Below are 16,822 nucleotides of genomic sequence, written 5' to 3'. Positions count from 1 at the left end.
AATGGGTTGAGTGCCACAGTTCCCAGCCCATCTCCTCCTAAGAATGATGGAAACGCTGGGAAAATTCAGTCTCTTCTTCCAGGTAACCTGATTACTAGGGCTCAAAGCATGTCACTGCTGCTGGCAGTGACATCTGACAATGACATGGGACAGCACGAGGCACAATAAACAACAGCTGATCTTGCAAGATACCTAGTGATTAAGGAGGGTCCAAAGTCCACCCGGTTCTGGGTGAGAGCATGACACCATCCATAATAAAAAAACTGGAGAAGACGTATCTCTGATGCTGGCCCAGATTGTTACAGCTCTGTCCTATCCATCCCCATCCAAGCTGCATTTCTGTCGGCAGACATCAGCAGCATCACCACCAGCAGTCAATTAGCAGTTTCATTTTCTGGTAGAAAATGCTAAAACCACATGTTAGGTCACCCCCTCCCTACCCCGACATACAGAGAAGGTAATGGAAGAGACGGAGAACTATAAAGTGAAATAAAATGAGCTTCTGGAGGGCCTCTGTGAGACTGGTCACCAACCTCAGGGGCTGAGCTGGAGCCATTTAACTTCATTGTTCTTTTTCCTGGGGATGTGGCAGACACTGTTGGTTGCCTTGCCAATAAGCATTACCCTGTCTTCCTGAAACCAGAACCCTGACCCCCCAAGGCATGAGTCATGAGTGGTATAAGCCAGCCTGGCAAGCGTGTTCTCCTTTGCCAGTAATTGGTCTAGAGGTGGGAAGATGCCTAGTTCTCGCCAACGAGACAGAAGAATTTATTGGGGCACCTAGGAAAGATGTCTCTTCCTGAGAAGATAAAGATGTATGAAAAGAAATGAAATGAAACCCATACTCAAAGGACCTCAGACCATCCCGTAAAGGGTCCATGATGTGCCCTCCCACGTGACTGGTGGATGGAACTTTCCGTGCGTGCAGAGAAGAAGTGGCTGCAGACTGGGCACATGGAGAGAACCCCCATGACCTGCAGGGGCTGGGCTAAGAGAAGAGATGCCTCCACAAGTCACGAGCCCTGGGCACTCTCTGTACTGCATCCCTTCTGCACGCGGAGAGGCAGACTATTGCTAGCTGTGTGCAGTTTCTCAGTTCATCAACAGCCTCACCTGTGTGAAACAGAAGTGAATGTCAGAAAACACGGAATGAGATACAGTGAAGAAAAAACACCGGCCACAGGCAAAGAGACAAAGAGCCAAGTAAAGAGGCACAGAACACAAAGGGCCCCACAGTCTGGGCCACATAGTGTAGGAATCTCTACATTACACCATCAGAGGAAAGTAAAATTATCTTCAGTAAGTGCTGTTCTAAAAAGCCAGCATTCAGCCACTATGGAAAACAGTATGGAGGTTCCTCAAACAAAATTAAACACGTGATCCAGCAATTCCACTTCTGGGTTTATACCCAAGAGAACAGAAAGCAGGGCCTTGAACATATCTATGTTTACAGGATCATTATTCACAATGGCCTAAGGGTGGAAGCAACCGAAGTGTCTACTGAATGGATCAGCAAAATGTGGCAAATACAGAATGTGGATATTATTCAGCCTCAAAAAGGAAGGAAATTCTGACACGAAATGAGCTTTATGGTAAAAGTGAAACAAGCCAGTCACAGAAGGACAAATCTTGTAAGATTCCACTTATATGAGGTACCTAGAGTAGGCAGTCGTAGAGATGGAAAATAGAACGGTGGTTGCCAGGACTCGGGGAGAGAGGAATGGGGAGTTACTGTTTAATCAGTACAGAGTTTCAGTTTAGGGAGATAAAGCTGGATGGTGCTGGATGGTGATGATGGTTGCAAACAACATAAATGTACTTAATGCCACTGAAGTGAAGTGAAGTGAAAGTCGCTCAGTCGTGTCCAACTCTTCTCGACCCCATGGACTACACAGTCCATGGAATTCTCCAGGTCAGAATACTGGAGTAGGTAGCCTATCCTTTCTCTAGGGATCTTCCTGACCCAGGAATTGAACCGGGTCTCCTGCATTGCAGGCGGATTCTTTACCAACTGAGCTATCAGAGAAGCCCAAACTGTGCACTTAAAAACGGTTACAATGGTAAACTTTGTTCCGTAGGCAGTCACTTCAGTCGTGTCCAACTCTTTGTGACCGTGTGGACTGTAGCCCACCCGGCTCCTCTGTCCATGGGATTCTCCAGGCAAGAATACTGGAGTTGGGTTGCCATGCCCTCCTCCAGGAGATCTTCCCGACCCAGGAATCAAACCCACATCTCTTGCATTGCAGGCAGACTCTTTATCACTGAGTCACCCAGGAAGCCCCTTGTTCTGTATATTTTACCACAATTTCTAAAGGGCCAACACTATCTTTAAGAAAGATTTAACATACTCTAATTAAATTTAAAAACATGAAGATTCTTGGGGCTTCCCTGGTAAATCAGTGGTAAAGAGTCCATTCGCCTGCCAAGGCAGGGGACATGGGTTCGATTCTTGGTCCACAAGGATCCCAAGTGCCATGGAACAACTAAGCCCGTGGGCCGCAACTACTGAGCCCACCATGCGCCACAACCACCAAAGCCCGCAAACTCTAGAGCCCATGCTCTGCAACAAGAGAAGCCACTGCGATGGGAAGCTCGAGCACCACAACTAGAGAGTAGCCCCGGCTGGCCACAACCAGAGAAAGCCCCCCGCCCAGAGCAAAAAAAGACCCAGCATGGTCAAAAATAAATAAATAATTTTAAAACTTGACGATTCTTTAAAAGGTTCGGTTCAGTTCAGTTCAGTCGCTCAGTTGTGTCCGACTCTTTGCGACCCCATGAACCGCAGCACACCAGGCCTCCCTGTCCATCACCAACTCCCAGAGTCCACTCAAACCCATGTCCATCGAGTTGATGATGCCATCCAACCATCTCATCCTCAGGTTAGCACTCAGCTATCTGGCAAACAACAGTTCCAAAATGCCTCTTCTCTGATGGTTCCTTGCCACAGAGGTTGACCTGTAGAGCTCTGTCTTCTTTATGTGCTTGAATCCCAGTTCTTCACATGTATGTAAGTTACTTATTCCTTCACTCAGTATTCACTGGGTACGCACTATGCCCCTCACCTCTGGTCCAGTCTGCTCACTAACTGTGACGAGCTACACATGGGCCGGGCTTGGGTGTGGGTTTATCTGGCAAAGCCCAGTTCAGTTCAGTCCAGAGTGTCCAGTAACCCTGCGAGATGAGACAGCTGGGCTGTCAGAAGGCCAACTAAACGGCGCGTATGAGTGCCAGCTCAAAAAGGAGCTGGAGACCTCACTGAGAAGGTAAGACATAAAAACACGAAAGATCAGAGATGGGTCACTGCAGACTGTCATGCTGACTGAGTGGCACAGAGAGTGGGTTTTAGAAAGATGGGACAGGCTACAAAATGTTAAAGCAGAAAGTCATGTTCCTTCAGTTTAGGAAATGGAGGTTTGGAGAAGCAAAGCAGTCTGTCCAAGGTCACACGGCCAGGATGGGTGACACTGCCAAGACTGGCCCCCCTTACTCAGTTCAACCTGTGCACCCGGTACCCTGCTGTTTAGAGTGTGATGCCTCCAGTGGGGGTGCGGGGGGAGCACCAGCCTCGGTGCCAGCGTGAGCAATCCTGGAGTCCCACCCACCTCTGACTCCACCCTGGGGTCCCCGCCTAGACAGTCAGTCCTGGGCTCTATGTTCTGCATCCCTGCCTCAATAATTTATGCTTTAAGTCAATGACAGCACTTTCCAGAAAAAGAAATTATGCCTGGATGAGGAGAAAGAACAAATCCAAGCCAAGAGTGTTTTCTTCAGTAGGATTGTGCCTTGAATTTCCCCCCCTCCCCCTGGTTTAACTGGATGACATCAAATTCCTTTGAAAAATAGATTTCTTACTAGATCTGAAAACAGCCCACATCCATCAACCGCCCATTAAATGTAAATGGCTGTGCTCTGAGCTCGAGATCTTTAACGCTCTGAAGATCCTCAGGCTCCTAACAACCAAGCCCAGATTTTAAACCCCATTTCTCTGCTTCCTGATCCCACAGAATGCTCCAGAGAGGCGCTGAGCGCTCACTTTCCGTTAGCAGCTGTCTGCCATAATCACCAGCGTGCACACATCCAGGGCAGGGGTGGCTCTCAGAGGGATCTTGGAAGTGGAGGGCTAGGTTTGCAGCAAAGACAATGGAAAAAGTAACGATGAGGCAGGATGTTGGGAGAAGGGCTGATGAGGACATTGGTTTTAAGAAACAAATTCCATTTTTCTTGGATGAAAAACTAGGGCACCTGGCTGAAGAGGAAATGGAGCTATCCCTGAATATATAGGCATGAGTGTTAAGGACTGTGGGCTGGAGACAGGCCTGTCTCCAGGCTAATTTGTGGTGGTCACACTGCTTCCAAATGATCACTTCCTCTCCACTTATCCTTCTGTTCTTGGCCTCCCTCCTCCCTTGATAACGATGCAACGCAAGCACTGCCTTGGACCCTTTTCTTATTCCAAGTGCCTCTCCAGGCAGGATGTGGAGGGCGGGGCAGAGGGTAAGGGAATCTCAAATGACTGTAAGTGATGCGGGGCTTCAAGCCAGCTCCCCTCCACCAATGGCCACGTGCCCAGCTCACTTCCTCCTCCCTCCACTAGCAACACAGAGTGAAGCCTGCAACTCCAGTGACTGAGTTGGAGCAGATCTAATTTTCCCCCATGGAAGAGGTCTAGGTCCACAAATGCGTCCCCCTGGTGAGCGATTTTTCCCTGAGGTTTGCCAGCCACTGACACGCTCGCCCTGAGAAAAAGGTGTACATAGCACAGAGAAGAGCGGCCGGGCTGGCCTCTCCCACTGACTGCATGCATGTGTGGTCTGATGGAAAATAGTCTATCTAATTGTTTTCACATTCTGAACCTCTCAGTTAAAATTCCCATCTGATGCTTGAACATCGCCAGAGTTTGCATCCAGGCAAGGTGGTGGGAATTCTCTTTTGTAAGAGAGGCTCAGTTTCAAAATATGGGCTCTGTTACCTTTTACCACCCTACAAGATCTCACACGTAGTTGAGTGAGCACGTGAGTCAACATGTGCTGTGGGCAGGCTGTGGCCTGTGGATTCAGTTCAGTAGCCCACGGCGCTTTTCAAAAAACGATGTGTGGTCAGCCTTTTGAAAATCCAGGCCTGTGGTGCAGAATATTGCTGCACCCATCACTAGGAAAAAGTGGATGAGGGATATGTCCCTCAATGGGAGTTCCAGAGAGTTCTGTGAGTCAACAGTCGGGAGAATGGGGACAATTCAGTGTGCATATGTGTGGGCTAACTTTGGGAATGCTTTTTGAAAAAAATCACAACTTGTGTGCCTTACAAAGGCCACCTTTCTAATAAGATTAATTCAGATGATAGTTGCCGTTTCTCCAGGATGATAAATCTCAGAGATCTATGTACTCTTTCATTCATTCACTAAATATTATGTCACACCAGCATGTGCTGAATACTTCAGGTGTTGAGGATTCATGAGTGAGAAAAATAGAATCGCTGTCCTTGTAGACCTTCTATTCCAGGGGGTCTCTCAGGGACAGGTCACTTAAAGAGATCCCACTGGAGTTTCTTGCTCTAGACCCCCCATCAAGCCCTCTGAGGTGCCAGAGGACACCATCTGAGCCACTCACCACATCCTTAATATCACCCTGCTGACGCCAGGCACCTCTCCAGTGCTGCGAGGATGCCCCAGAGTCTATTTTTTCCTTCCTTTATATCAAGGAAAGATGCAATGTCCCCCTTCTTAGCAGCCCTCAAGTGTCTCATCTTGAGACTTCCCTAGTGGTCCAGCGACTAAGACTCTGAGCTCCCAATGCAGGGAGCCTGGGTTCCATCCCGGGTAAGGGTACTAGATCCCACATGCCACAACTAAAGATCCCTCATGCTGCAACAAAGATCAAAAATCTGGCGTGCTGCAGCTAAGACCTGGCACACTCAAATAAATGAAAGTAAACATTAAATTTAAAATGTGTCTCATCAGGTGGGACTGGAAGAAACCAGCTCCTTTTCCCTCCAACTTTGGACCCAGCCTTTTCTTTCTCAAAGTCCCAAATACATGTTGTGAGGGTAAGGAGGTGGGGGCATGTGTCCTCATTTCAGATAGGCCAGAGCTTCAGCTGGTGCCTCAACTTCACTAAAGGAAACCAGTGGGCAAACCCAGTCTATGCACTGTCTAAAAGTCAACCCCATCACAGGATCAGGTGAGACAAAAGGTGAAACAAGGACAGAATGATGTCAGTGAGCACAAATGCTGAGAACCAGTACACCTGCTGGAGATCTGCAAGAAAAAGGAAAACCAACGGGGCCATCTGTGGAACAAGCCCCTCTTCCACACGCAGTGCAACTTACTTCTGCAGGTTTTCTGATCTGGATTCAGGGTAAAGCCTTTCAGGCAGTGGCAGGCATAGGAATCATCTGTGTTAACACATTCGTGCTGGCATCCATGGTTAGGTGAGGCACAGTAGTCTATCTCTACAAAGAAAGAAAAATCATAATGATGAACCAAACTAGAAATCTAGCATAGGAAAACCAAAGGACTCACAGTCTTAACTTTCCCTAAACAGATACATTCTTGTGACCTCAAACACTCAAAACACTCAGGCCATTGAGGGATCTCTCAATGAAGCTATTTCTGTGTTTAGGGATACGGCCTCCCAGGAAGAGGATTTTCTTGACATATTACAAAATGTTTATGCCTTGTGAAGGTTTTCCTTGTCCTGGTTCATGTCAGAGCCACCAAAATGTAAGCGTTGTTTGTTGTGTTGCAGGCTGGGCAGAGGGATCCTGGCTGAACATTTAAAGAAGGCATGCAACTAAAACAATAACTTCAAACCACTTAACTGAGTGAAACACTTAGCCAAGCAATATACGAAATGAAATCGTGGAAAAAAGAAGGCCTGAAAGTGAAAGATATATTTTGAGGCAAAACACCTCCCTGTTACATTATTGGCCTCATCTGCACTTAAATCATATCAGAATTTCACATCTCTAGGTATACAGGGTTGTTGTTTTAGTCACTAAGTCACGTCCGACTCTGTGGTGACCTCATGGACTACAGCCTACCAGGTCCTCTGTCCATGGGATTATCCACCAAGAATACTGGAGTGGGTTGTCATTTCCTCCTTCAGGGGATATTTCTGACTTAGGGATCAAACCCAGGACTCCTGTGCCTCCTGCATCGCCAGGCAGATTCTTTACCAGTGAGCCACCAGCGAAGCCCAGGTACACATTAATTTAAACCAAAATAGAAAAAAAGGTCACACGGAATTTTTAATGATGAGATGTTATTGTGTAAGTATTTTGTAGATATGGAATGGGACTCTTCTATCGATGGGTCTGAAACTTGAATGTGTTGTCTAAAATTGCTTGAAATAAGTGGCCACTGATGGGGTCCTAAGAGAAGTCTTTTTGTTTTGATGAGGGTTTTCATTGTTTTAAGGAACATATGAACTACATATATCATTTTCATAATGAAGCATTTGATATAAATGAGTTTTCCCAGCCTATACGAAAGGAAACAAAATGAGTAAGAGAAAAGTGCACAGTATTCTTAGAAGGAAAAATATTGAGAACAGCCAATTCTTCCCAATTTAAAGTCATGGAAAATTTTAAACATTAAAAAAAAAAGAACAGAATAGTATAATAAATCCACATGCATATCACTTGGCTTCAAGAGAATCAATCTACAGCAAACCTTGTTTCCTGTATACTCCCATATCCCATGCTAAGATGCCATCTAACTTGAAACTAAACCCCAGATGTTATATCATTTTGTCCAGAAATATTTCATAATGTATCCTTAAAAGACTGGAACTCTTTAAAAATATAACTGCAATACCACAATCACATATAAAGTATTTTTTAAAAACTTTCTTATTTAGAAATGACTTTAAATTGACAAAAGTTACAAACATAAAAATACAAGCAGACAGGTAAAAGAAGCACCTATTGACTCTCTATCCAGACTCATCTACTGTGCATATTTACCCCATTTGCTTTATCATTTGTTCATCTCTCTGAATTATTTGAGAGTAAGCTATACATTTGTTGTTTAGTCGCTCAGTCGTGCCCAACTCTTTGCGACCCTGTGGACTGTAGCCCGCCAGGATCCTCTGTCCATGGAATTTTCCAGGCAAGAATACTGGAATGGGTTGCCATTTCCTTCAACAAAGCTATACATATCACCACCCTTTTTCCTTAAACACAGCTTGTACTTCCTAAGAGTAGGTATATTCTCTTATATAACCACAGTGTAGCCATACCTTCATAAATTTACATTTATACAAGACTTTTATTTAGTCTACCATCCACATTTTAGTCTTCTCAGTTGATCTAATAATATTCTTTATAGTATTTTTTACCCTCTAGTATAGAATATAGTAAAGGGTCAGAGATTATATTTAATTTCATGTATGCTTAGCCTCCTTTAATCTGGAAACCATGTTGTCTATTGTGGCCATTTAAATTAAAATGGAATGGAAACAACCTAAATGCCCATTGACAGATGAATGGATAAAGGTGTGGTGTATTTATATGTATATAAATAATTGAATATTATTCAGCCATAAAAAAGAATGAAATAATGCCATTTGCAGCAACATGGATGAACCTAGAGACTATTGTATTAAGTGAAGTAAGTCAGAAAAAGAAAGACAAATACCATATGATATCACTTATATGTGGAATCGAAAACACAACACAAATGAACACATCTGTGAAACAGAAACATACCCACAGATGTAGAGAACAGACTTGTGGTTGCCAAGGGAGATGGGTGGTGGGGAGGGAAGGATTGGGAGTTTGGGATTAGTAGATGCAAACTAGTATGTATAGGATGGATAAACAACAAGTACAGAGCACAGGGGACTATATTCAATATCCTGTGATAAACCATAGCAGAAAAGAATATGAAGGCGTATATACATATAGCTGAATCACTTTCTGTACAGCAGACATTAAACATAATATTGTAAATCAACTATACTTCAATAAATTTTTTTAAAAAATTAAAAACATTTGATTTTACATTTGTGTTTATTTTCCCTTATACTGAAAATATAGGTACAAAGTGACATTAACATTATATATACTTATTGTTTCACATATTTATATGTGTATATGTATAATTTCAAAGTAAGAATAACAATTCTATGAATGCTAGGACTGCTGGAAACAGTTAAAACTCTTTTGTTTTTTGGATATCTGCCACTTGGAGTGTAACGTCAATATATTCCATGCCCATCACTTAAAATAATTCTCCTAGTGATTATGCTAACAACCTGATTTACAGTTAGGCTCATTTGCTTCAGTTTGTGTTCTGTAGGCAATTCTCCAACACCAATTTAGAGCCCTGTAATGTAATTCAGTTCTGACACTAACTACCTATAGTTAACATCCAGTCTCACAAGGTAAAGTGTAAGGTCCCCAACAAGACTGACCTTACTTCAGACACCAGTTTTCAGGGGGTGCCCAGCCTATCTTCACTTCTGCACAATCACCTACGATCCTGGGGCTTCCCACAACTAGTTCCTCTCAACAGAACTCAGGAAAGTGCTATACTTACAGTCACCATAATCAAGGTGGTTTTAACTCTTCCTTTCCAATCTAGATTTCATTTCTTCCTTTCTTTTTTACTTCCTTATTACAACGGTTAGAACCTTAGTTGCTCAGTCGTGTCCAACTCTTTGCAACCCTGTGGACTATACAGTCCATGGAATTCTCCAGGCCAGAATACTGGCAAGGGTAGCGTTTCCGTTTTCCAGGGGATCTTCCCAACCCAGGGATCCAACACAGGTCTCCTGCATTGCAGGCGGATTCTTTACCAGCTGAGCCACAAGGGAAGCCCTCAGAACCTTACAGACTATGCTAAATAGAAGTGGTGAGAGTGGGTATCCTGTTTTACTCCTCATCTAATAAGGAAAGCATTGAATCTTGTATCAGTCAGCATGACGTTAGCGGATAATTTTTTCACTGATGCACTTTACCAGACTGAGGCAGTTCTCTTCAATCCTAGTTTGCTGAGATTTTGGGTTTTTTAATCATAAATGAGTGTCAGGTCTTGTCCAGTGCTCTTTCTGTATATACTGAATTGGATCATACAGTTCCTGCTTTTTGTTTGTTAACGTTTTAAATTTCATTAATCAAGCTTTGAATGTTAAATCATCCTTGAATTCCTGCGATAAATCTCAGGAAGTATTATCCTCTTCATATGTTGTAGAATTTGATTGCTAAAAATAAAGATCTTTTGCATGTATTTCATGAAGGATATTTGTGTCATTTTCTTTTCTTATAATGTCCCTTTCTGGGTTTGGTATCATGCAGGCCTTATAAAATAGGTTGAAGAGTGATCCTTTCTCTCCCATTTTCTGGAAGAATTTGTATAAAACTGGCATTAGTTCTTCCTCAAGTGATATAAATTGGTAGAACTTACCAGTTTAGTCAGCTAGCCCTGGAATTTTCTTTGTGGGAAGGTTTATAAGTACAAGTTCAATTTCTTTTACTAGAGAGAGGCTTATTCAGATGATCTATTTCTTCTTGAGTTCATTTTAGAAGTTTGTGAATCCAACAACATGTAAAAAACATTATACACCACGACCAAGATGGATTCATCTCAGAGTCACAAGGATGGCTCAGCACACAGAAATCAATCAATATGATACACCACATCAAAAAAAAAAAAGTAAAAAATCACATGATCATTTCAACAGATGCAGAAAAAGCATTTGATGAAATTCAACATTCATTCATGATTAAAAACCCTTACCAAAGTGATTATAGAGGCTATTTATGACAAACCCACAGCTGACATAATACTCAATGGTGAAAAGCTGAAAACCTTCCCACTAATATCTGGAACTAGACAAGGATGCCCATTCTCACCACTTCTATTGAACATAGTACTGGAAGTCCTAGCCACAGCTACCAGAAAAGAAAAAGAAATAAAAAGTATCCAAATTGGAAGGGAAGAGGCAAAATTGTCATTATATGCAGATAACATAATACTATACATTTAAAAACCTAAAAACTCCACACAAAAACTAGCGGAACTGATAAACAAATTCAGCAAGGTAGCAGGATACAAGGTTACATACAGAAACTGGTTTTATTTCTTTACAGTAACAGTGAAATGTCAGAAAGGGAAAGGAAAAAGCTAATTCCTTTTAAAAAAGGAATTACATCAAAAAAAGAAAATACTTAGAATAAACCTGACCAAGGAGGTGGAAGATTTGTATGCTGAGAACTACAAAACATTGTTAAAGGAAACTGAAGATGATTTAAAGAAATGAAAAAATATCCCATTTCTATTGGATTAGAAGAATTAATATTGTTAAGATAGCCATACTACTAAAAGCAATTTACAGATTTAATATGATCCCCACCAAATTACTCATGATATTTTTCACAGAACTAAGACAAATAAACCTAAAATTTATATGGAAGCATAAAGATTCCTAAGCAATCCTGAGGAAAAAGAACAAAGCATAAGACATAAGACCTCAGAAAATAATTATAAAGCTACCATAATCAAAACAGTATGGGGAATTCTCCTGGTGGTCAAGTGGTTAAGACTCTGCACTCTCAGTGCAAGGGGCCCGGGTTCAATCCCTGGTCAGGGAACTAGATCCCACATGCCGCAACTAAAGATCCCACATGCTACAACTAAAGATCCCATACACTGCAACAAAGATTGAAGATCCCATGTGCTGCAACTAAGACCCAGCAGAGCCAAATAAGTAAATTAATTAAAACAAAATATTTTTAAGAAATCAGCATGGTATTAGCACAAAAACAGACATATGAGTCAATGGAACAGAATAGATAGCCCAGAAATAAACACACATACCTATGGACAAAAGAGGTAAGAATATACAATGGGGAAAAGACAGTCTCTTCAGCAAGTGGTGTTTGGAAAGTTGGACAGGCCGCATGTAAATCAATGAAGTTAGAACATATCCTTACACGATACACAATAAAGACTAGCTTAAAGACTTAAATATAACTCATGAGACCATAAAATTTCTAGAAGACAACATAGTCAAAACAGTCTCTGACATAAATCATATCAATGTCAATCTCCCAAGATAACAGAAATGAAAGCAAATATGAACAAATGGGGCCTAATCAAACTTACAAACTTTTGCACAGCAAAGGAACTGTAAACAAAATTAAAAGACAACCTATGGACTGGGAGAAAAAAATATTTGCAAATGATGTGACCAACAAGGGCTTAATTTCCAAAATATACAAACAGCTCAATAACAAAAAACAAACAACCCAATAAAAAATTTGGCAGAAGACCTAAATAGACATCAGGGGCTTCCTGGGTGGTGCTAGTGGTAAAGAACTCACCTGCCAATGTAGGAGACATAAGAGATGCAGGTTTGACTCCTAGGTCAGAAAGATTCTCTGGAGGAAGGCATGGCAACCAACTCCAGTATTCTTGACTGGAGAATCCCATGGACAACAGTCGGACATTACTGAAGTGACTTAGCACGGATACACGCAAATAGACATTTCTCCAAAGAAGACATACAGATGACAAACATCATTAATTATTAGAGAAATGGAAATCAAAACTACAATGAGGTACCACCTCACACTGGCCAGAATGGCCACCATTAAAAAGTCTACAAATAGCAAATGCTGGAGAGGGTGTGCAGAAAAGAGAATCCTCTTACACTGTTGGTGAGAATGTAAATTGATGTGGCCACTATGGAAAACAATATGAAGGTTTCTCAAAAAACTAAAAATAAAGTTGCCATAGGATCCAGCAATCCCATTCCTGGACACATATCCAAGTGAAACTATATTTCAAAGAGATATGTGCCCTCCAAAGTTCATAGCAGCACTATTTACAATAATCAAAACATGGAAACAATCTACATGTCCATTGACAGATGAATGAATAAAGATACAGTATATATACATACAATGGAATATTACTTGGCCATAAAAAAGAGTGAAATAATGCCATTGGCAGTTACATAGATGGATCTACAGATTATCATACTAAGTGAAGCCAGGAAGAGAAAGACAAAAACCATGTATCACTTTATATGTGGAATTTTAAGTATGACACAGGGAACCTATCTATGAAACAAAAAGACTCACAGATATAGAGAACAGACTTGTGGTTGCCAAGGAGGAGGGAGTGTAGGGGAGGATGGCATTGGAAGTTTGGGATTAGCAGATGTAAACTATTGTCTATAGAAAGGGTAAACAACAGGTCCTTCCTATTGTATAGCACAGGGAACTATATTCAATATCCTATAATAAACCATAATGGAAAAGAAAAAATGAGTAGTTTGAGTATTTCAAGGAATTTGTCTGAAGTTACTGGCATAAATTTGTTCATTAATTTCTCTTATTATCCTTTCAATGTTTATAGGATCTGGAGTGATATCCACTCTCTCATTCCTGATGCTGGAAATTTGTGTCTTCTCTCTTTTCTCCCCCTGACCAGTCTGGCTACTGATTCATCAATTTTACTAAATCTCAAAAAACCACTTTCTGATTTTACTAGTTTTCTCTGTTGGTTACCCATCATCTATTTCTTTAATTTCAGCTCAGATATTTATTTCCTTTCTTTTGCACATCAATTAATTATGTGAAAAAGTGTTAACCCCACTATTCATTAATTCATTCACTTATTCATTTAATAAATATCTCTGAACATCTACCATAGGTCAGGCACTGGAATCAGCAGGCGACAAAAAGGCACCGTCCTTTTCCTCACAGAGCTAATAGGAGTCACTTATAATTTCTTATAATGAAATAGATTGTTCATTAATCAAATGACACCAATAAATAAACATTTATAAGTTGGACATACATAATTTTATGAAGAAATGATAACTAAAGACTTAATAAATAAAGTAACGAGAAAAAGTTTTCTCCTAGTAAGTTAGCAAAAAAATTTTACAGGCAATTTTATGGTATAGCATAAAAATTGCTACAAAGATTTTGGAAAATAATTTTGTAATGTACATCAAAAGCCTTAAAAGTGTTAATAGCCTTTGGTTCAATACATTTCCTTTCATGCTTTGTTCCTAAGAAAATGAACAGAAATGCAAAGATTTATAGTCAAGAACATTTATCACAATACAATTTGAATAGTTAAAAAAGTGCTGTATAAACTGTGATACATACATATGATATTATACAGACATTAAAATGTTTTTGATAAAGTTTAAATGACACAGGAAAATGCTCATGATTTTATGTTACACTGTACTTAGTTGTTCAGTCATGTCTGATTCTTTGCGACGCCATGGACTGTAGCCCACCAGGCTCTTCTGTCCATGGGGATTCTCCAGGCAAGAATACTTGAGTGGGTTGCCACACCCTCCTCCAGGGGATCTTCCCAACCCAGGGATCAAACTCAGGTCTCTTGCATTGTGGACAGATTCTTTACCGTCTGAGCCACCAGGGAAGCCCTTTATGTTACACTATATGATCTCAACTCTATAAAAATATATACATATGCATTAAAAAGAAAGACCAAGAGACATGTAGCAAATCAGTATTAAACAATGGTTATCGGTGGGTGACAAGATTACAGACTATTTCATTTCATGTACTTTCATTTCTATACTATTCAGTTTTCTACAATGAGTCTATATTACTTTTGCAATTAGAAAAACGTTAAAAATAAATATATACATACATAATTGTGAACTAGTTGCTCTGGATAATGGCAGAAGTAAAATGGAAAAAGGAACAATGTGGGAGGTGCCCAGTGTTTGGAGAAGAAAATAATCAAAAACTGGCTTTGTTCACCTGTATCTTGTATGTCTGGTATAGACATCATGTATTGCTTTTGTCTATACCAGACATACAAGATACAGGTGAACAAAGCCAGTTTGTTTGGGAAGTGACTATGAGCTTCCAGATAATGCAGGAATTTGGGGAGATAGGAAGCAAATGGATAACTGTGAAGAGGGCAAGCTATATGCTCCATGGACCACATCATCTACCTCACCATCTCTCACTCTATTCTAGTCGTACGGACTTCCTTGCTGTTCCTGACATCAGTTTCTGCCTCAGGACCTTTGCACCAGTGCTGTGTTTCCTCTGCTTCAAAAATCTCCTTCTTCTCTCACCTCCTTCAAGTCTTTGACCAAATGGGACTTTCTTGTTGAGATCTGTAATCCTCTGTCACTCTGCTCCAATAGAATTTATGCTCCATAAAGACAGGAGGTCCTTGGTCTGTTTTATTCACCACTGCATTCCCAGTGTCTACAGAATTATCTGGGATATAGTAGGTGACCAATAGATATTTGTTGAATAAATAAATGGTTATTGGTATTACTCTTAATGAGCGCTTTCTGAAAGTTTAGATGTGTAAACATTGCCCACTAAGAACCAACAAGGAGTCACTAAGAGTGGAAGACAACTCATGCTTGATGCTTCTTCCTGCCAGGCTGCTTAAACACATCCCCCCAGGAGGATCTCAGTTGAGACATCCAGCCAGTTAAAAATTCAACCAATGATTCTTTCATCCAGCACACATTTCTCCATCTGGTCTACAGGGTACAGGGATCTCTTTAGGAAACCGATAGACTCTCTATTAGAGTCTAGATAGTGGCTCCCACATTTTCTATGCCTGGCTCGTCTACTAAGTGAAATAAAATTATTCTGATATGACTCATTCCTAGTGACCAAGAAAATGTGAGATGCTTAATTTGATCTGTTGGTCTCAAAGTGCAAGAAAGTAGTTATCAGCACAGTGTAAGGACTCGCTTTCTCAGAGTCAGAGCTGTACAAAGTGGGATGCACAGCAGGGGGTGTGGTGAGTGTCCTGTCACTAGGGGTATTCAAGTGGAGGCTGGATGATGACACGGTGAGGATACTGTAGGATGGATGCTTGGGCTAGGAGTAGGTTGAACCTGAAGGCCTCTTCCAATTAGGTCTTTTTAAAAAAAAAAAATCATTTATTTTCTTTTCCATTATAGTTTAGCACAGGATATTAGAGTTCCCTGTGCTACACACAAGAACTTAGCTGTTTATCCATTCTATATATAATAGTTTGCGTCTGCTAGTCACAGACTCACAACACACCCCTCCCCAACTCTCCCTCCCCCTCGGTAACCATAAGTCTGGTCTCTATATCTGTGAGTCTGTTTCTGTAGATAAGGTCATTTGTGTCATATTTCAGATTCCATATACAACTGCTATCATATGGTATATATTTTTCTGTTTCTGACTTACTTTGCTTAGTATGCTAATCTCTAGGTCCATCCATCTTGCTGTAAGTGGCATTATTTCATTCTTTCTTACGGCTGAGAAATATTCCATCATATATATGCACTACGTCTTCTTTATCCATTCATCTGTCGACGGACAGTTAGGCTGTTTCCACGTCTTGGCTATTGTGAATAGCACTACTGTGAACATAGAGGTGCACGTATCTTTTTAAATTATAGTTGTGTTTGGATATATGCCCAGGAGTGGGATTGCTAGATCATACAGCAACTCTATTTCTACCAACCAAGAGTCTTTGATTCATGTACACAGGTCTCACGTTGTAGATTGTAAGTGGCACACTGCAGATGGTAGGAAGATCCTGGGGCACAGCAGGTTAATGAAGAGCCGTCCAGGAAACTCAAAGATTGATTTCTTCTATTTTGCCTACTGGATGATGTGCCTGTGTGCTCAGTCGCGTCCGATTCTTTGTGATCCCATGGACTATAGTCTGCCAGACTCCCAGGAAGATTCCCCATGGCATGGAGCAATGAAGTGTGGGCCACAACTATTGAGCCTGTGCTCTCGAGCCTGGGAGCCATGACAGCTGAAGCCTGCGGGCCCTAGAGCCTCCGCTCTGCAACAAGAGAAGCCACCGCAATGA

General features: G+C 41.3%; 1 protein-coding gene across 4 annotated transcripts in view; it reads right to left on the bottom strand.

Moving 5' to 3' along the window:
- The window catches only part of MATN2 (matrilin 2), a 165,617-nt gene that overhangs the window by 36,187 nt on the left and 112,608 nt on the right, over window positions 1-16,822 (bottom strand). For all 4 annotated transcript variants that reach the window (XM_081505204.1, XM_081505206.1, XM_081505205.1 and 1 more), the window contains exon 7: window positions 6,325-6,447. In XM_081505204.1, the coding sequence (XP_081361330.1) occupies window positions 6,325-6,447 (123 nt within the window). The remainder of the gene's footprint in view (window positions 1-6,324; window positions 6,448-16,822) is intronic.

Source organism: Giraffa tippelskirchi, chromosome 6 (genome assembly GCF_054371585.1).
Source record: "Giraffa tippelskirchi isolate mGirTip1 chromosome 6, T2T-mGirTip1v1.2.pri, whole genome shotgun sequence".
Classification (NCBI taxonomy): domain Eukaryota; kingdom Metazoa; phylum Chordata; class Mammalia; order Artiodactyla; family Giraffidae; genus Giraffa; species Giraffa tippelskirchi.
The sequence above is the reverse complement of the archived record's forward strand: the minus strand, read 5'-3'. Positions and strand labels throughout refer to the sequence as shown.